Source organism: Rhododendron vialii, chromosome 12a (genome assembly GCF_030253575.1).
Source record: "Rhododendron vialii isolate Sample 1 chromosome 12a, ASM3025357v1".
Classification (NCBI taxonomy): Eukaryota; Viridiplantae; Streptophyta; class Magnoliopsida; order Ericales; family Ericaceae; genus Rhododendron; species Rhododendron vialii.
In genome coordinates this window covers 20880370-20902599 of record NC_080568.1, presented here as the reverse complement: position 1 = coordinate 20902599, position 22230 = coordinate 20880370, and the positions used below count along the sequence as shown (strand labels likewise).

Here is a 22230-nt window from a genome sequence, read left to right as displayed (position 1 = left end):
CCAAACAAACCCTTAGTATTTCATTTCTCACTCATATACGTTGCTTATGCTAGTCATAGGCATACGCTACGACCGTCTCACGATTGTTTATCGAGATTAAAAGGGTTTCCTTTTCCAACTTCTTTCTCTCCATTCGCCCCCTAGCTAATGTTCTTCTAATGACCCAATGAAATTATAATCACATCATGACATGACATGATTCATAATATGGTCTTTCTTCTATTCATAATTCTCTTCTTTTTTTTTGCTAAGAACTCCTTGAAACTTGCAAAGAAAACCTTAGGAGATGTAGGAGACAGTTTGAAAATTGCAAAGAGTTTTTTTTTTTTTTTTCTCGTTTTTCCCACCCCGTGCTACCGGTTGACCTCTCGTTTTCATTTGGTCTTAGCATTTAGTATTTTCCGATTATTATTATTGCGAGAAGTAACGTCTGAGTAAAACATACACTTCATTAAAGAACCTACGACTGAAGTGTGCAAGCTAAACCCAGAAAAGTCAACTAATACTTCTTGGATTTTCCAATATTAATATAGGTTGCCCGCCTCTAATTTAAAATTCCATGTCTCGCTCACCTCTAGTTTACCTACAGAAGCAATCGTCGCAATACACACTACTACTTAAATGGGTGTCTCATGATTTAGTTAAGTACACATATATAAGCTAGTTCAGGCACCTGAGATATAAAAAGAAACGCACGTAGTTACAAGATTTATCTAAACTATATATATGCACATTCTATATTTCTTCCAATCCAACGAGATTAGTTAATTTTCTCTCTTGTTGTTCTCTTCATGGAAGATGGGGAGCACCCACTTCTATCTTCCATCCAAGATGAGTACCACAATCAACCCCATGATTCCCAGATTCATGACATTGCTAGTTATGACGAACAAGACCACGTCAGATCAAATAAACCGATACCATATTTTTTGAGGGAATTCTATGTGGAGTCGAAGAAGCTCTGGTACTTAGCTGCTCCGGCCATCCTCACTGCCGTTTGCCAATACTCACTTGGTGCCATTACTCAGGTCTTTGCTGGGCAACTCGGAACTACTGAACTCGCTACGTTTTCAGTTGAGAACTCCATCATCGCTGGATATGGTTTTGGAATTATGGTATATCCTCACTCACCCCAGTCTAGCTATGAGAGATATTTTTGCCAAAGATATGGTTCCCATATCGAATTTGATATGTAATGCAACTGAGGCATTCCGTAGGAGTTGCTTAGTGAATAATTTTCCTACATGTAGGATCAGAATTCAGTATCCAAACATCTCTCTCGTCCTTATGTTCCAATGAGATTATAAGTTTAAGTAATCATTGAAATTTGAAAACCACCTGAGGATTCGCAGTTTCGCACTTACCTAAAGATATATATATAGTCCGGTTCCCTTGAGGGATCCCGCATGGGCTTACCGTGCGGGACTCCCATTTTCCGATCGAATTGGGACGATCCGAGCCGCTCAAAGTGATCCGAGCCGTGCGGGACTCCCATTTCACAAATACTCAATTATGTTATGCTAAGGAACTTGGTTTCTCTTACATATTTTGATCACTCTCATTTGCATACCTTACGTATTTAGATTACGGATGATGATATGGTGTCTCCGGTCATTTTGGGGACACCGTAATTTTTGGCATAACTTTACCATTATGAGTATAACTAAAACTCATTACAAACATAACAGAACCTAAACAAGGCATAACTAAGGAATATCCAAAAAACCAACCAAAGCATAACCAAACCCAACTAAGGCATAACAAACAAGTTATGCCTTACTATGGTTTTGATTATGCTTTGTTATGGTTCTGTTATGCTTGTAATGAATTTTGGTTATACTCATAATAGTTTTGTTATGCTAAAAGTTACGGTGTCCCCAAAATGACCGGGGACACCGAAGTTATTCCCTTAGATTACAAGCCTATTTGTAAGCTGAACAAGATGAAAAAACAAATATGAGATATGCTCTCATTTATTTAGACCAATCACAAAAAGGAATGACTTCGGTGTCCCCGGTTATTTTGGGGACACCGCAACTTTTGACATAACAAAACCATTATGAGTATAACCAAAACTCATTACAAGCATAACAAAACTATAACAAGGCATAACTTGTTTGTTATGCCTTGGTTGGGTTTGGTTATGCTTTAGTTGATTTTTTGGATATTTCTTAGTTATACCTTGTTTGGGTTTTGTTATGCTTGTAATGAGTTTTAGTTATGTTTATAATGATGAAGTTATACCAAAAATTACGGTGTCTCCAAAATAACCGAGGACACCATAGCATCATCCATCACAAAAACAATCACAGAAGGTTACTCTTCAGCCCAATCCTATATAGTTTTCCATGTGTGTTTCATGGGCTTGTGGCAAGTCATCTTCTCAAAGATTACTTTTCTTCATCCTCCCTTAAACTTGAGTCCCGAAGATTCTTCATTCCGAGCATTGACTTCATTTTGATGAAAGCATCGTGTCTGTTGTTTTTCATTCCTCGACCTCTTTGTCTTGACGCCTGCTGTTTTTCATTCCTCTACTGGCCTCTTTGTCTTGTCTTGACGCCTGCTGTTTTTCATTCCTCTACTGGCCTCTTTGTCTTGACGCCTGCTGTTTTTCATTCCTCGACCTCTTCGTCTTGCTCCTGCTATTTTTCATCTTGGTGCCTGTTTTTTCATTCCTCGACCTCTTCATCTTGGCGCCTGCTGTTTTTCATTCCTTCCACCGCATTCTTGTCCTCGTCCACCTCTGCCTCTATTTCCACAACATCTTCCTCGACTGTCATGCCATCTGCCTTTTTGAGAAGCCCCCCTTGCTCTCCTTTGTACTCCTTGAACGCCCATTTGGGTTGAAGAGCTTGCTCTAGAGAACTTGATTTCTCGGTAAATGCTACCCTTTGGCAACGAATTTTTGGATTTCGTCGAGCCTTTGGCAATGAAATTTTTTTCGTCACCAAAAGCGATCCTTTAGCGACGAAAATTACTTTCGTCTTTTCATCACCATAGACCAGCTTTGTTGTAGTGACAATAGACAATGTCCGAGTAAAGTATTCAGAAATTGACTCAATTTTCAGTCATCGTTAACTATTCAAATTCGCCTTGTAGAAGTTGGAGGCAGACTCCCATAATTTTCTCAATACCACGATAGGAACTCTAGAGGATATCCCATGCTTGTTTAAAGTTGGGGCTGATAATATTTTCTCAAAACTTGATTCACCGATGCCTTGATAAATCGAGTAAACTGCTTGTTTATCTATTCTGCATTCTTCTGAGTGCTGCTTTTTGAGCCTTAAAATATTTTTTTTCCTCTTCTTCTTTAGAGGCTGGTTTTTCATAGCCTCGCTCCACCATGTTCAACAAATCTTGTGAGCCAATTAGAACTTTCACTTGAATACTCGAACTTTTGTATTTTTTTTTTTTTTTTGACAAACAAGGAAATTAGGAGTGAAAAAATTTCTTTGGTTGGCGATTTGGTAGTTTGTAGGGTTGGTTTAAATTTTTGTTTTTGATTTTTTGCTAGGTAGAAGGGTTTTATAGCTGGCGAGGACTGAAATAATATTCTAGAAAATTTAGGGAAGCAGTTAAGAGTGTGTTCCACTAAATAAAATAAAGTATTTTTAAATATTCATCCTCATCAGCCATGTCATGTATTTTTCATCCCGCCCACTTTTCGGGGTTATATTTTCATCCTTTCACATGGTCAACTACCTTTCTTATCCTTCTCACTATGATATAAATATATTATGTGGTATTATTTTCCTAATTTAGCAGGATTAATTGGATTGAATTGTTTTCCAAATTTGGAGAGTTGGATTGGATTGTTTTCCTTATTCAATGGGATTTGATTGTCTTACATAATTCATAATAAATTTAAATATAAATTGATTACTTTGAACCAAAACAATCATAATTCATGATTTCATGGTCATGATAATTGGAAATATGATTTGATTACTTTTATATTTCAACTTGAATCGAACCACAACAATTATGTACTCTCTCCGACCCAATTTGTTTGTCCAATTGTCGAAATTCATTTCTTTCAAAAATATACTTATATTTTACATTTTATAATATTTTTTATGATTTTAAAAATTTTTTATAATAAAACTAATTGAAATCTATCAAACAAGATCCTTATTACATATTAGAAAATAAAAAATAAGATAAACAAACCGGGAGGGAGGAAATATATTAATAGCAAGCATAGGTATTCAGTTGAAGCACCCAATACTATAGGGATGTTTACTATAATTGTACCTCACTAATTAGACCAGACTTCCCGCTTCCGCGTGCAACGTCAGAAAATTGGATCAGACGCACAACTGGTGCTTGAGTTGGTTGAATCGGATCAAATCGATTTTCACGGCGTTCGAATCGTCTTCGAGAAGCGACGCAGATTCGGTTCTCAAAACTTGATTTTCACCGAATCGATTCCTGGGCAGCGGAGAAACTAGTCCGTTTGTTTCTGTTTTTTCGTCGGGCTGTTGTTCCCGGAGTTACTTCACCGTCGGCCGACTGGGAACGTGCGAGACCGCGATTCTGATCAAACTATGAAGCCAAGCACTTCTGGGTTTCGACTGAAACAGCGGCCGCTCGATTTATGTCGCCGGATTGTTGGGCGGCATCTGAGCGGGAGACGTTAACTCTGCGCTAAAAAAAAATGATTTTGAGTGAACTGATTTCTTGGCAGAAATAGCAGTATGACCCAGAAGGCCAAAGGTATGTTCTTCAGAGAGAATTTCTTTGGATTAGCCTAGGGCTCTGATACCACTGATGCAAAAAGAGGAATATCACACCAACTCTCAAATTGTATTACACAAACACTCAATTGTATAATTTGTATTACACTGGGAAACTGGATTTCTTTTGCGCACACTTTGCACTTAGTGTTCTAAAACAAGGAATTAATTGCCGATTAATCGCTGGCGGGACCTATCCAATTAGGTCCAATTAATGATTAATCCCCGATTACTAATTAATATGCACCAACTAATCGCTCGAAGGTGGCCAACCGCCCGACTAGCGCCGAGCGACTTTTAGAACATTGCATTGCAGCGGCGGTCCCATGTGGTGCAAGGAGAGACCCGGCTCTGCACAACTCCAAATATTCTTAACTAGGAAAATTTTTATGGGATTGATCCTGCGTCCGCCACTCTTACTTGACGAAGAAACAGATATGAGATAAGCTCTCATTTATTTGTATCAATCACAAAAACAAAGGAAAATTTTTGGGCGGTCCCATTTTTTACTTGGGGTTCCGTGCGGACCCTCTTTTGGAGCACTAACCCATTAACCCCCTTTTCTAAAAATGTTTTTGCTATTTTGCCTTTTTCAGAGTTTTTGGGGTGTCAATTTTTGAATTATTGGGGTGTGAATTCTTGGTGTGCTCGTAAATTCACACCTCCCCGAATTCACACTCACAAGAATTCACACCACGACTGCAAATGAGACGGGGTATTTTCAGCAGTTTACTTAAAACATGGCTTATATGGGATGGGCTTGACACGCAGTGGGCTTGGACGGTAGGCAGTGACAAAATAGGACTGGCTTGGAAAGTCTTGAGCCCAATCATAAATAGTTCTCCTTGGGTTTTCGTGGGCTGGTGGCAAGTCATATTCTTAAGTTTACTTTTCGTAGTAACTATTATGTCCTGAAAGTTCTCACTCTATATTTCCAATGGATTATTCAGTCTTGGGCCACTACTTGGCTGTATCCGAAGCTCGTCTCCCCATCACAGGTTGATGTGGAAGCAGCATACATTTGTTTTTGCTAAGCAAATGAATCAACGCACTTAATCTTGCATTCAATCATTTCCTCATTTTGCCACGGACAATGTACATAAAGTAATTAATATACTAACATTTGAGACATGACTATGTGTGTGCATTCGGACATACAGACAAGAGCTGACAATCATCCTTTCCCTTGTAGTTTTGATACATGAATTTCAGTCTTCTTAAATATTTACAGCTGGGCATGGGAAGTGCACTAGAAACACTTTGTGGGATAGCATTCGGAGCCGGAAAGATTGAGATGCTTGGGATTTACATGCAAAGATCTTGGCTTGTCCTCAACTCCACTGCTCTAATACTGACGCTTCCTTACATTTTCGCAACACCGTTTCTAAAAATCATGGGCCAGACAGATAAAATATCGAAGGAAGCAGGGACTTTTGCGTTGTGGATGATCCCACAACTCTTCGCTTATGCAATGAACTACCCACTCACAAAGTTTCTACAGGCACAAAGCAAGTTCATGGCAATGGCTGTGATATCTGCAGTGGCATTGGTTTTGCATTCTATCTTCAGTTGGCTTTTGATGCTAAAGTTGGGGTGGGGAATGGTGGGGGCAGCGGTGGTGCTGAATTCATCATGGTGGTTCATTGTGTTGGCTGAACTAGTATATATTTTTTGTGGGGCATGTGGTCAAGCTTGGAATGGATTTTCATGGATGGCATTCCAAAATCTTTGGGGGTTTCTTAAGTTGTCCGTTGCATCTGCATTCATGATTGCGTGAGTTTCCTTCTCTTCTTTCCTACAAACATTATTCGATAAGTATTTAAATTACAAAGGACATGGTTAAAAATTCATGCCCAATATGACCAAGAGTATACCAAAGGTAACTTTATATTTCAGATGTCATTCATCAGTAATTATGGAATAGGTTTTCTAAGTTGGCTGAATGGCTTATAAAGGTTAAAAAAAGAAAAAGAAAAAAAGAATAGTTTTGACGACAAGTAATCATAGACTTTTACAGTTGAGGAGTTCTCAATTGAATAGCAGATTAACCTGGATTACCAAATCGGTAAGAGCAACAATGGTTAAATTCTTTCTTGAACTACCTAGTAGTCTGATTGCATCTCTGAAAATCTTTTGGTGTGATGCATCGTATGCACAGACATTACTTTTATTTAACCAAGCCCTTTGCCACATTGTTTGCACAATGCACACACTTTCTTTTTCTTTAACTATAATTTACCGCTCCATACACGCACGGAATCTCATGCTTCTTCTAATTTGAATATGTATATATCTATAGTTTGAATAATACTAAGATGTAGTTCACATTACACGCCGAAATATAATGGAGGCAAAAATCCTATTTTCTCAAATATCCTTATCTCTCTGTCCTAATGCATTGACAAGCCACGATTTGGTTTGAATCTCAAAACACGAAAATATCGGGTCATGAACGTGCGAATATTCATACACTGAGACCTAAGAAGCACAAATGCAAACACAGATGTGGACACGGGATACGGCAATTCCCAATTAATAAGCGTACGGGCACGGCCTGAGATGCGGAAAAAGTGGGGAAAAAATGCTTATACTTTTAAATTTTAATAATTGTGATTAGTACGAATATGGGATCTACAAACTCCCATACTATTACGAAATAACACTAACTTAGCACAAAAAAGGCAACACACGCTGCTTCTGCATAATTAAGAGATAATCCCACTAAAAAGACAAACCACAAGGCACAAGTGACAAGTTTATTGCAAATTGTAACTCCATTTATCCCATATATACCTTATTAGCTTACACCCTTTCATAGCCATGAAATCTCCTTATCTCCTTTTATTTGCTTGACAAGGTAACATATGGTTTTGGCCACACAACCTCCCCTTTATTTTCCTCCCTCCTTGGCTCCGTGAACAACTTTCCATTATCATGACCCAATCCTACTGACCCCCTAGTGGGATTATATCGATCTTCCTTTCCGGTGACTATGGAATTGTTGCCACTTTCGTGTTGTCGTTCAAACTTGATTTGTTCATCGTCCCCAAATCCCTGTAACGAAACAAAAACTGTCAATAGATCTATCTGTTTGGTTGCTTAGAAAACTTGGGAATCTCATAACCCAGAAATCCAACCCTTAAAAAAGTTCACTAAATAATCTTTTCTGTTTTTCAAAATTTTCCCAGCAATCAAATATCATAACATTACTAACCCAAAATATTCTGCTTCATGACCTATCTATTTTGGTTACATCTAGATCTTCAAATAACTAACAGGGATTGTGGATCTAAAACCAATAATCAGGAAAACCACGACTCCACAGTTACCAATCTCAATGACATTCCACCATTTTCCAACTTTTCTAAAATACCAAACAGGACCATTACCCAAAACCTAATCTTCTTCATACATTTCTTTAAACTCTTCATGGTTATAGCTTTGACTTTTATTTCTCCAAAATTGTACAGCTTAGAAACTTGGTACATCATGGTGCTTGTTCTCTTTGCTGGATATTTAAAGAATGCTGAAGTTTCGGTGGATGCATCAGGCATATGGTGAGTTATACGCATTGATATTGTCATAGTTCTTGTCCTAACCTAAGCAATTTTGTAGTCACGGAATGACTGTAAGAGCATCTCCCATCATCCTTTCGTACCTCTAATCTAGAAAAGAAAGCCGGCTCACCTCAACCATACCCTATATTGGTTAATATTAGTAAATCTCCTTTGAGTTATAAATGGACACATAAGCATTTGCATATATTTTTATTCTTTTTTTTTTTTTTTGCATAATCATTGTCATTTGCGTTCATTTCATTTGAAACATACATATACTGTAATGCCTTCTATATGGCCATGTTCCTTGTAATGCCTTCTATATGGTCATAATTGTTATATAGCATTTGAGAGTTGAGACATTGAGCTAGCTGGTATCGTCTACCATTTTCTTGTAGTTTTGTGGCTCTTTTTTTTTTTTTTTTGCATTGTAGTATAAACTTAGCTCGCATACTTGAATTTTTGCAGTGCAAACATTATGGGATGGACCATTAATATGGCTGGATTTGGATTAAGTGCTGCCATAAGGTTTGAAGCATATATACAAATGCTGTTTTAAATTTGTCCTTTGATTCAAAAAGCTAAAAAAAAATTCAATAATAAAAATTAACTCGACATGAAAGCTGATATGTAATAATGTTGATGCAGTGTAAGGGTGTCGAATGAATTGGGAGCATCCCACCCCAAAGCAGCAAGATTCTCAGCCCTAGTGGTTGCTGTGACTTCCATTCTGATAGGTCTCTTCCTTGGAATTATTCTTAGCGTCACTGCAAAGCAATATACATTCTGGTTTTCCACTGATGCCCAAGTCCAAGAGATTGTATATGAGCTCAACCCATTGCTAGGAATTTCCATTTTTCTCTGCAATGTTCAGCTTCCTCTCGCAGGCACGTAATCAACAACAAATGACTTAGTTCTTTGGTTTGCCGATCATTTTCCTTTATGTTAATTTAATTCATCTAAACAAACTTTCATTGATTCATAATGTGTGTAATCATGTTTTCTTCGTTTCCCTCTATAGTGCATATTATTGACCATATTAATTATTAAATAATGCTATTAGTGCAGGGGTGGCCATTGGCGCAGGGTGGCAAGCTTATGTGGCTTATGTGAACTTGGGATGCTACTATTTGGTTGGGATTCCTCTGTGTTTGCTTATGGCTTTCAAGTTCAACATGGGCATTCAGGTACATAGCCCCCTTATCCTGTAGAAATAATCGAAATTATAGCTGGACTATGTTAGACTTTTAGTATTGTTAGAACATACAATTCTCGGTTTTTATTATTTTATTTTAACTATGAATCTCAAGTTGACAGCCTGAACTTAATGGATTCAACCACTCATCCCAAGAGGGTCCACATTTTGCAAAATGAGCTCATTTCTACCTTCCAAATTTCCCAAATTATAGCCACCGGAATTGCATAAAAAAAATATTTCATCATCTTGTTAGCACTCCTTTGAACTTTCATCCGTTTCCACCAATTGAATAAACACCTAATTGAACCATGTGATACCCATTCAACGCCCACCATCTCAAAATTTCACTCCAGACAAACCATAGTTTATGACAATGAAGCAAAACGTGATCAGGTGATTCAATCCAATCACCACCGAACGCCTCCCAGGAACGCCAACCGACCAAAAAATTGTGCACATGGAGGTGCAATATTGCCCTGCATATAACCATTACCAGAGTTGAGGCTTGAAGTATATATAGAGAAATATGCAGATTCCATCAAATGAAAAGGAGACCTAAAAGTAAAGGAGCAATTGTTTGAAGCTAACCGAATGAAAATGTCCTTCCAAATTAGAAGAGAGAAGATACGAAATAAATCAGTCTTTTTATATCAACCATCAAATTGCCCTTAGAAATCTTTGAGGTTTGTCTATTGATAACCGTGATCTGAAGTCAACTATATATCCTCACTCACCCCATAAGCAATTCTCTGTTAGATTAGTTTTCTCTTACCAAAGCCTCATCTTGAAAATCATGCTCGTGATTACTGTTTGTTGAAAAGCTTACCAACCAGCCTTGGTTAAATGAAAATGCTTCCATTTATTACACTGTTGGTTATGAGTCTCATATATTTGAGTTAGAAAACTATTTTATGTATTACAGAATCCTTTACAGGAATGATGTGGTAAAGTCATTTCTAAATATTAACTCTTTTCGCTATTGCTTTTGTTTTCTAGTTTTGTCCTTTTTCCGAAACACTCTTAAATTGGCTAATAATGTGTTGAACTTCTTTTAGAACTGTAAATTTTTCAATACAACCCACTGCTCAAAAAATGTCACAAACTTCTTTTGTCAATTCTGGAAAGTAACTTTTTTTCTCTTGAACCGAATGTCATATGAATAAGATTGCTGTCAGTTATCCAAAAGCAATCTGAAAAATGTTTTGCATTGTAACTGACCTTAATTGGTTTCTCCCTTTGTAAGTGTAAGAGTCAATGTTTGCCACATCATTTCTTATTAGTAATTTTTTTTCTTTTTCATAATCATTCGTTGTTTATTATTCTTTGCCAAGAACCAACCTTCGGTTGAAATCTCAATAATCTCATATATTTATTGCCCCCAAATATTTTCAGGGAATTTGGTGGGGAGTTCTGGCAGGATTGTTCCTACAAATCTGCGTTATCACATGGATGATATGCCGAACGAATTGGAATAATGAGGTAACTACTCTCATAAACCTCCCCCCTAATCATAAGGCTCGGAATTTTTTTTTTTTATAAGTGAAATTTATTGAAGTAAGATTTTAATCTTGTGCAAAATGCAGGCTTATGTTGTTGGAGACAAGTTAAAACAATGGGGAGGGGAAACAGATGACAGCCAGAGTTATGTGGAAACAGTACCCTAAAAAAAAAGGTTATAGAAGCCACTCTCTCTTCTTCTTTTTTTTTTTAAACGGTAGAAAATTACAGAAGCCACACTCTGTCCAATAGTTTGTTTAACTTGATCACACCAATTTAAACAAACAAATTTCTTAATTTGTACAGAAAAAATCAGCTTGTAGTATTGGTGAGGTTACTGCTGACCAGCATTGTGGCTGCTGTTTTTGATTGCTTGTGAGCAGATCAGCAGTTGACTGCTGCTGCTGCAGTTTCCTCCTACGGCTGCTCTTTCTTGAAAAGCTGCTGCTGCTGTATCCTACGTTGTTTTTGGCTGCTGCAGCTTGGGGTTTGTGTGGATGGCCTTGTTCAGCTGGTCCGAGCAAGTTCAGCAAGGGGCTGATATTTTACTTTTCTCATTCTCAGTGTTGTGTAGCATCTTGAAGTCTTGTGGCCTTTGTTTGCATTCGGCCTGATTGTATCTCCTTTGTTCTATTACGTTATATTCTACCTATCCTTGGGGGGTGTCCCTTGGAATGTTTATTCCCTTGCTTGGGGGGATGTCCCTAGCATTAAGGCGCTCATGCTGGAGTATGAACTTTTGGTGCTGTATGGTACCTCATGTGTTTAGGTAGCTGATTAGAGGCAAATCCCATGCTTCCTCAAGTAGAGCTCAAATTCATATTGGGAGCTATTGAGTACTCCTTACTTGATCATTGGATGCTTCGATGGTTGACATCTCACACGGGGCTGGTTAATCAAGATCCAGTTCTCTTTGCAACTTCTATCAAGGAGAATATCCTATTTGGAAGGGAAGGAGCTTCAATGAAAATGTTATTGTTGCAGCTATGGCTATAAATGTTCACGGTTTCATCATGAAATTTGGGGCCATTTTGTTGTTTTGTACACTTTTGAGAATTGTTTTCTGTTCCTCTGTTAGATGAACAAGAAACAATTGGATCATACACCACTAGTCTATGTAGCCATTTGGTGTAGGCTCCTACTATTTACTTTTATTCTTTTCTTTGTTTTCTTCCTTTTAGGGTATACCCATTGTAGGCTGTATATTCAGTTAGCATTTTTTCTATTTCAAATTGATTTATCCAAAAAAAAAAAATCAGCTAGGAGTATACGCAAAAATAGTTTGCTTTTTAATATGATGAAAAACCATACACAGTTGTATAAAGAAGATGTGATAGAGGCCCTCTCACTTGTTTGTAGTACGACATTGTTTTCCACCATATCGGCAGAAAAGGTGAATGTGGCATCTCAAAGGGGGCACATTCACCCATTTTGGTTCTCAATCCATAGCTTTCCTCAGTGGCGGAGCTAGGATTTAGTATCTGGGGGCCAAGTCAAAACAATCTTTTGGCTATGAAAATCACAAAAGCCCATAGCACTAAATAGATTGTCCGAGATGGACGGTCCTATAATCTCTATTTGAGGAAGAGAGAGAGAGAGAGAGGGGTAGCCGTTTCTCATCGTTCGTCAATTCCCAGTGCCGGTAGCCGTAGAAAATAGATTTGATTGCTGGTTGGGGATCCTCACTTTGATCAACTTTTGAGTTCGACACACAATTTGACGGATTGAAGTCGAGTGGGAGAGTTTTGTGCGAGGAAAAGACAGAGAATTCAAAAGAATGTTGGTTTGTTTTGTTTTGAAATGGAAAATTTTAACGTGACAACAATGTAGCCACAGCAACCCCAAAATGTTGTAAAACTTTGAAAGCCTTTTGTCATCTCCCAGTTCAAAGTTGGGGGGGGGGGGGTGTTGCGTTGGCCACCCCCAGCCACTGAACAGTGAACAGGCTTTCCTCTTCTCTCACACCCAAGAAATTCGCTTTCTTCTATTTAAAAAGAAAAAGAAAAAGAATCTCTCTCACTCTCTCTGGTGACAAAATAATGAAAATGAAAGAGAGAAATTCAGCCATGGTTGAAGGGACTATTCAGCAACATCCTTTGTAAAGCACTGTTTAGTAATAGCAATTAAGCACTACTACGTAGTAATATATACTATAATTTTCTTGTTTTGATTCAAACTTCCCCCAGAAGTAGTAATTTGGTAGGTTTGATCTGTGGCCAATTTCAATTACTAGGCATGTGTGGCCATGTGACCAGCTACCCAGTTTTTCAATCTAATCTTTTTCCGTTTTTTGATTAGATTACGCTTTACCTAACAATGTTGTGGGAATATAAAATGGATTTGAATATAAAACTGGATTATAATATTTTTCACTATTCTGTCTCTTATGTTTTTTATTTGGGTTTTTTTTTTTTTGTAAGATGTCTCTCTCTCTCTCTCTCCCTCTCTCTCTCTCTCTCTCATGAACGTTCTATATGATTTCAAACGCAGATACCAAGAAGGTGTAAAATGCCTCCAAAGGGACCGGATAAAATGCGGTTTTGATCAGACTCCAATCCGATGAAATCAAAATTTGATTACGGAAATTCGATGCGATAATCCATTCGATGAAATTATTTGTTTTAAGATACAGGAAAAAATGGAAATTATTTTGTTCCCAACAGAACTGATCAAAACTGTCATTGGAACTAAAAGCTGTTTTTATAATCAAATAGAAAACTCTTTCAATCAAGCACGCATATAAGCTGGTTCAAACACCTGAGATATTAAAATAAACATAATTACGAGATATATTTAAACTATATTCACATTCTATATTTCTTCCAATCCAACGAGATTACTTTCCTCTCTTATTGTTCTCTCCATGGAAGATGGGGAGCACCCACTTCTGTCTTCCATTCAAGATGAGTACCATAATCAACCCCACGATTCCCAGATTCATGGAATTGCTAGTTACGACGAACAAGATCGCGTCGGATCGAATAAACCAATACGATATTTTTTCAGGGAATTCTATGTGGAGTCCAAGAAGCTCTGGTACTTAGCTGCTCCGGCCATCCTCACTTCCGGTTGCCAATACTCGCTTGGTGCAATTACTCAGGTCTTTGCTGGGCAACTCGGAACTATCGAACTCGCTACGTTTTCAGTTGAGAACTCCATCATCGCTGGATTTGGTGTGGGCATTATGGTATATCCTCACTCACCCCAATCTCTGAGAAATATTTTTGCGTCCAGATAAACGTAATTGAGTGTTGGTTAGCGAATAATTTTCCCACATGCATCTAGGATCAGAATTCAGTATCCAAACATCTCTCTCATCCTTCTGTTCCAATGAGATTATAAGTTTCAAGTAATCATTGAAACCCCACGAGGATTCGCAGTTTCGCACTTACCTAAAGAAATTATAGGACACATCAAAAAACTACTAATTGGCGTATTGGGCGTCATCTCGCCTAACCATATGGACGTAATTTGTACTTTGCATTTTTTTCTATTTAACAAGTTACATGCTACCGAAAATTTGTAGTAATTTCTTTCTTCTCTTTTATTTGGTAAAAAAAAATTTGGGTCCCTCTTAGTGTGTCCATTTTCTCTTTTCTACTGGGTCTCATGTAGCCAGTAAGTGATGCAGATCGATAGACGAGTACCACACTAACTCCCAACTTGCAATTCACAAACACTCAATTATATTACATTGAGGAATTTGGTTTTTCTTACACACTCTTTTTTATACACTTTGATCACTCTTGTTTGCATACCTTATACGTATTTAGATTACAAGCCTATTTATAGGCTGAACAAGACAAGACCAAAAAACAAATATGAGATAAGCTCTCATTTATTTGGATTAATCACAAAAACAATCACCGAAGCTTAAAAGTCTTGAGCCTAATCCTAATTAAATAGTTTTCCATGTGTTTCATGGGCTTGTGGCAAGTCATCTTCTCAAAGTTTACTTTTCTTCATCCCCCTTAAACTTGAGTCTCGAAGATTCTTCAATCCGAGCATTGTCTTCATTTTGATGAAGGCATTGTGCCTGCTGTTTTTCATTTCTTACACCTCTTTCTTCTCCTCGTCCACCTCTGCCTCTAGTTCTAAAACATCTTCCTCCACGCCCTCTACCTCTGCCTTGTTGAGAAGTCCTCCTTGCTCTCCTTTGTACTCCATGAACGCTTATTTGGATTGAAGAGCTTGCTCTAGGGAACTTAAGGATGCCTTCTGGTTGATTCTCTGTTCATGAATCTCCAAAGTGGCTATAAGTTCATCAACGGCCCTAGCATTGAGGTTCTTTGATTCATCAACTACACGACGACATAATCAAACTTTGAATTAAGAGATCGAAGGATTATCTCCAAGACGCACACATCTTTCAATTTCTCGTCTTGGCGCCTGATTTGGTTCAATATAGACACTGTCCGGATAAAGTACTCAGAAATTGACTCAATTTCAAGTCATATTTAACAATTCAAATTTGCCTTGTAGAAATTGTAGGCGAACTCACATTGTTTTCTCAATACCACGATAGAAACTCTGTAGGGTATCCCATGCTTGTTTAGAGGTGGCGACAGATGATATTTTTTCAAAACTTGATAGATCAAGTACAGTGCTTGTTTATCTCTTCTGCGTGGTTCTTTGAGTGCTGTTTTTCGAGTCTCGAAATATTTTTCTTATTCTTCTTTGGAGACTGGTTCTTCATAGCCTCGCGCCCCAAGGTCTCACAAATCTTGTGAGCCAATCAGGACTTTCATTTGAATGCTCAAATTTTCCTGATTTCCTTTTAGACAAACGAGGAAATTGGGAGTGAAAGAGTTCCTTTGGTTGGCCATTTGGTGGTTTATAGGGTTGGTTTAAAAAAAAAATTATTAGGTAGGAGGTTTTTAGTGCTTGCAAGGACTGAAATACAGAAATAATATTCCAAGAAACTTTAAGGGAAGAAGCTAATCAATAGCAAGGACTATTTTTGGAGCACAAAAATACTACAGACAGCGATGTTGACTGTAATTGGACCTCATTAATTAGACCAGACTTCCGTGCGCAACGTCAGAAAATTCGATCAAACGCACAACTCAAGCGGTGCTTGAGACTTCCGGTTGAATCGGATCAAAGCGATTTTCGCGGCGTTCGAATCGTCCTCGAGAGGCGACTCAGATTCTGTTCTTAAAACTTGATTTTCACCTGGGCAGAAGAGAAACAGTGTCTGTTTGTTCCTGTTTTTTCACCGGGCTGTTGTCGCCGGAGTTACTTCACCGTCGGTCGACTGGGGATCGTGCAAGACCGCGATTCTGATCAAACTATGAAGCCGAACACTTCTGGGTTTCGACCGAAACAGAGGCCGCTCGATTTATGTCGCCGGATTGTTGGGCGGCGTCTGGACGATCGGGAGACGTTAACTCTGCACTCAAAAAAAATATGATTTTGAGGGAACTGATTTCTTGGCAGAAATAGCAGTATGACGGTATGACCCAGAAGGCCAAAGCCCAAAGGTTTGTTCTTTAGAGAGAATTTCTTTCGGATTAGCCTAGCGCTCTGATACCACTGATGTGAAGAAAGCTCTCAAATTGTATTACACTGGGAAACTAGGGTTTCTTTTACGGGTAGTCCTATGGTACACACCCTTTATTAGGGGGCGTACCATACGCACCATGATTTTAAACTCTTGGATTTAGAAGTGAATAATCCGGACCACTCATTTATTAAATCAATTAATAAAATGAAAAAATGGCTTAGCAAGTAATAGGTTATTCTCTCTTCCTTGACTCTCTCTCCCTCTCTCTCTCCCTCGTTTGTAAAATACTGCAAATTATATAACATAACCATAATTATTATGACAACACAAAAAATTAGCATTTTCTTACCACAATGTGTCGTACCAAAAGAACATTTAGAATTGTGCATTCAATATACTTGATATAAAACCAATTTCTCTATTGTAACTGAATGTACGGTTAACTTGCAACCGCGACACCATAATGACGATCAAAACTATTGATTTCGTTATATTTGTTGATTAAATAATCCACATAATTTTTTTGGCTCGATAGGGTTTAGAAAGCCCTTTCATCGGCACCAAAATTCAATAGTAAAAAGATTTTTTTTGTCTGATTAAGTGTGTAATGATAAGCGATCAACTTCATTTTTGTATCTGGATATATTAACAAAAAATTATTACGCAGTTGTCGATATCTAATTTTGGTGACAATGCTGAATATTGTATGACTTGATATTCTAACAGTTATGATCGATCATTCTAAAAATATATTCGCTAACGACGTTTAGTTATGGTATGGTATTTTGCCGATTATAACTATCGTTAACTGAATATTCTGATTGAATTTTTTTATACAATACGTTGTGAGTATGAAAACGTTAATTTATGGTGTTGTCATAACAAATTTGGTTATATTACTGAATTTATGGTTTGGTATTTTATTGATTATAACTATCGTTAACTGAACATTCCAATTGAATTTTTTTCATACAACACGTTATGGGTATTAAAACGTCAATTTATGGCATTGTCATAACAAATTTGGTTATATTACTGAATTTGTAGTATGGTATTTTGCTAATTATAATTATCGTTAATTGAACATTTTGAGTGAATTTTTTTATACGACACATTGTAGGTATGAAAACGTCAATTTATGGTGTTGTCATAACAAATTTGGTTATATTACTGAATTTGTGGTTTGGTATTTTGCTAATTATAACTATCGTTAACTAAACATTCCGATTAATTTTTTTATATGACACGTTGTGGGTATGAAAACGTCAATTTATGGTATTGTCATAACAAATTTGGTTATATTATTGAATTTGTGGTATTTTGGTCTTGTTACGAAATATTTTAGTCAATTTTCTTTGCTATGACAGTTGTGGACATGAAAATGCCAAATTATAGTATTGTCATAACAATTATGGCTTGTTATATAATTTGTAGTATTTAAATATGTTTTCTTTTGATACGACACGTTGTGATAAGAAAATGAAAACTTTAGGTGTTGTCATAACAAATTTGGTTATTTTACTGAATTTTTGGTATTTTACACATGTATTTTGTTTGGGTATAACAATTGTTGATTCTGGTACGACATATTTTAATTTTGTTACGAAATATCATACGTGTAAAAGAATTTTTGGTACGACTCATTGTAGTAAAATAATGCCAATTTATGGTGTTGTCATAACATTTGTGGGTAGCATTATTTAATTTGTGATATTGTACACATATATTTGGTTGGAGTACAAGTATTATGATTTCTGGTACGAATAATTATGGTTACATAATAATAATATTTTTTAACTATGAATAACCTGCTAATGACCTGTTCAACAGGTAAATTTTAAAGTAGAAGTCGTAACTAACATCAAAAATATGCATTAAAAAACCAAAAATCCTCATAATGAAAATCATAAATTGTCATGATTTAAACATACGATATACCCTGTGTACCATAGCTTTGTCCTTCTTTTACACACATCTTGCAGGGGCGGTCCCATGGGGTGCAAGGAGGGACCTGGCCCAGAACAACTCCAAATATTATCGGTTAATTAGGAAAATTTTTATTGGATTGGTCCCTGCACCTTTTTAAAGTGAAAATATTAAATTAAAATTTCTATATTTGGGTTAAAAATTCTTAAAATTTCAAATTATACAGCTTTGGAACTTGGTACGTCATGGTGCTTGTTCTCTTTGCTGGATATTTAAAGAATGCTGAAGTTTCAGTGGATGCATCAGGCATATGGTGAGTTACACCCATTGACACTGTCATAGTTCTTGTCCAAACCCAAGACCAATTTTGTAGTCACCAATTCACTGTAAGAGCATCTCCCATCATCCTTTCGTACCTCTAATCTAGAAAAGAGAGCGGCTCACCTCAACCATACCCTATATTGGTTAATGTTAGAAAATCTCCTTTGAGTACATGGAAATATAAGCATTTGTGTATATTTTTATTTGTTTTTTGTATAATTGTTGTCATTTGCATTCATTTCATTTGAAACTAAACATATGTATATTATAATGCCTTATGTATGGCCATGTTCTTTGTAATGCCTTTTATATGGTCATAATCGTTATATAGCATTTGAGACATAGCGCTCACTGGTACCGTCTACCATTTTCTTGTAATTTTGTTGCTTCTTGCCCTTTTCTTTCTTTTCTTTTCTTTTCTTTTTTTTTTTTTGCATTGTAGTATAAACTAAGCTCGCATACTTGAATTTTTGCAGTGCAAACATTATGGGATGGACCGTTAATATGGTTGGATTTGGATTAAGCGCTGCCATAAGGTTCAAAGCATATAAACAAATGCCGTTTTAAATTTGTCCTTTGATTCAAAAAGCTAACAAATTTCAACAAGGAAAATTAACACGACATGAAAGCTGATATGTATAAATGTTGATGCAGTGTAAGGGTGTCGAATGAATTGGGAGCATCCCACCCCAAAGCAGCAAGATTCTCAGCCCTAGTTCTTGCTGTGACTTCCATTCTGATAGCTCTCTTCCTTGGAATTATTCTTAGCGTCACTGCAAAGCAATATACATTCTGGTTTTCCACTGATACCCAAGTCCAAGAGATTGTATATGAGCTCAACCCATTGCTAGGAATTTCCATTTTTCTCTGCAATGTTCAGTTTCCTCTCGCAGGTACATAATCAACAAATGATTAAGTCCTTTGGTTTACTGATCATTTTCCTTTATATTACTTTAATTCATCTAAACAAACTGTCATTGATTCATAATGTGTGTAATCGTTTTTTTTTTCTTTACCCTCCATAGTACATATTATTGACTATATTAAATAATGATATTAGTGCAGGGGTGGCCATTGGGGCAGGGTGGCAAGCTTATGTGGCATATGTGAACTTGGGATGCTACTATTTGGTTGGGATTCCTCTGTCTTTGCTTATGGCTTTCAAATTCAACATGGGCATTCAGGTATATAGCCCCCTTGTCCTGTAGAAATAATCGAAATTGTTTTTTTTTTTTTTTTTTAGACTTTTAGTGTTGTTAGAACATACAATTTTCTTTTTTTCATTATTTTTTTGACATCAATGAAATTTTTTATCAATCTCAAATAAGAATACAAGTGATTAAAGCAGAGGGGCAAAAACATCATTGATGGAATAAGAGTGATGAACAACACTATCGTCCAATTTTACCCAAGTAGACATCTTGAACTTAATGGATTCAACCACTCATCCCAAGAGGGTCCACATTTTGCAAAAAGAGCTCATTTCTACCTTCCAAATTTCCTATACTCTGGACACCAGAATTGCATAAAAATATATTTCACCATTTTGTTGGCACTCCTTTGAACTTCCATCCTTTTCCACCAATGATATAGACACCTAATTGAACCATTTGATACCCATTCAACACCCACCATCTCAAAATTTCACTCCAAAAAAAACCGTAGTTTATGACAATGAAGCAAAACGTGATCAGATGATTCAATCCAATCCCCACCCAAAGCCTCCCAGGAACGCCAACCGGCCAAAAAATTGTGCACACGGAGGTGCAATATTACCATGCATATAACCATTACCAGAGTTAAGGCTTGAAGTATAAATAGAGAAATATGCAGATTCCATCAAATGAAAAAGAGATCTAAAAGAAAAGGAGCAATTTGTTTGAAGCTAAATGAATGAATTGTCCTTCCAAATTAGAAGAGAAGATATGAAATAAATTAGTCTTTTTATATCTACCATCAAAATGCCCTTAGAAATCTTTGAGGTTTGTCTATTGATAACCATGATCGGATGTCAGCTATATATCCTCACTCACCCCATACTAGCACCAAATAACCCTCTTCTATTAGCAATCTCTGTCAGATTAGTTTTCTTTTACCAAAGCCTCATATTGAAAACCATGCTCATGATTACTCTTTAGTTGAAAAGCTCACCTACCAGCCTTGGTTAAATGAAAATGCTTCCATTTATTACACTGTTGGTTATGACTCCTAAAAATATTTTTACGTATTACAGAATCCTTTACAGGAATGATGTGGTACAGTCATTTCGAAATAGTTAACTCTTTTCGTTATCCCTTTTGTTTTCTAGTTTTTTCGGAAACATGCTTAATTTGGCTAATAATGTGTTGAACTTCTTTCAGAACAGTAAATTTTTCAATACAACCCACTGCTCAAAAAATGTCAAATTTCTTCTTTTTCAATTCTGGAAAGTTTCTTTTTCTCTTGAACCGAATACCGTATGAATATGATTGGTGTCTATTTTCCAAAAACAATCTGAAAAGTGTTTTGCATACTAATTAGTTTCCAAAATGCAGCATAACAGCTTGTAACTGACCTTCATTGGTTTCTCCCTTGTAACTTGTAAGTGTAAGAGACTAATTCGCCTTGTTTGTTTCCCTTTTTGAAAAAAAGTTTTCAACTCAAAAAATACTCATTATCCATACTTTCAATCATTACTCTTCATTCAGTATCCCTATTTTCCAATCATTATTCTCATTTCTCTCTCTATCTCTCTCCACTAATTACCCATACTTCCAATCATTACTCATAAAAAATTTCTCAAAAACTCATCCAAACACAGTATAAGAGTCCGTGTTAGGCCACATCATTTCTTATTAGTAATCGTTTTTCTTTTTCATAATCCTTCGTTGTTCATTATTCTTTGCTAAGACGAACTGACCTTCGGTTGAAATCTCAATAATCTCATATATTTATTGCCCCCAAATTTTTCAGGGAATTTGGTGGGGGGTTATGGCAGGATTATTGCTAGAAATCTGCATTATCATATGGATGTTATGCCGAACGAATTGGAATAATGAGGTACTTAACTACTCTCATAAACCTCCTCCCTAATCATAAGGCTCGGATTATTTTTTTAAGTGAAATTTATTGAAGATAGATTTTAATCTTGTGCAAAATACAGGCTGGTATTGTTGGAGACAGGTTAAAACAATGGGGAGGGGAAACAGATGACAGCCAAAGTTAGGTGGTGGGAACAAAAGTTCAAAAACGTTTAGGTTTATTTACTAAGCTAATGATGTCCGATAGATTTGATGTTTTCCGAGGTTATTAAATGTGTGGAGCTCTACAACGTGAGTTTCGGGACTCGGGACAAGGCCCGCATGGCCCCGTGCATGTGTGACGAAAATTGATACTTATTTTCTCACGAGGAATATTTGCTTGGAAGCATTGGCGACGAAGCTAAAATTTAGTGATGAAATTTGTTGTATTGGAGACTAATCTAATTTGTCATCAAAGGCCCCAATTTGC

General features: G+C 36.8%; 1 protein-coding gene across 4 annotated transcripts; it reads left to right on the top strand.

Moving 5' to 3' along the window:
* The first annotated feature begins 752 nt into the window (after nt 1-752).
* Nucleotides 753-22230, top strand: LOC131310856 (protein DETOXIFICATION 29-like). 4 transcript variants are annotated; one of them, XM_058338097.1, is made up of 9 exons: nt 772-1115; nt 5968-6509; nt 8207-8293; nt 8762-8821; nt 8942-9180; nt 9362-9480; nt 10884-10970; nt 11075-11163; nt 11295-12211. In XM_058338097.1, exons 1-8 carry the CDS (start codon nt 792-794, stop codon nt 11153-11155), a joined length of 1539 nt encoding a protein of 512 aa, XP_058194080.1. In that variant the 5' UTR covers nt 772-791; the 3' UTR covers nt 11156-11163; nt 11295-12211. The 4 variants fall into 4 exon arrangements, 3 of the variants coding, with proteins under 3 accessions (XP_058194081.1, XP_058194083.1, XP_058194080.1); XM_058338098.1 differs by lacking the exons at nt 8762-8821; nt 8942-9180; nt 9362-9480; ... (1 more) ...; nt 11075-11163; nt 11295-12211 and adding exons at nt 19218-19277; nt 19396-19634; nt 19807-19925; nt 21694-21780; nt 21884-22230 and having other exon boundaries at nt 753-1115; XM_058338100.1 differs by lacking the exons at nt 8207-8293; nt 8762-8821; nt 8942-9180; ... (2 more) ...; nt 11075-11163; nt 11295-12211 and adding exons at nt 18647-18733; nt 19218-19277; nt 19396-19634; ... (1 more) ...; nt 21694-21780; nt 21884-22230 and having other exon boundaries at nt 768-1115.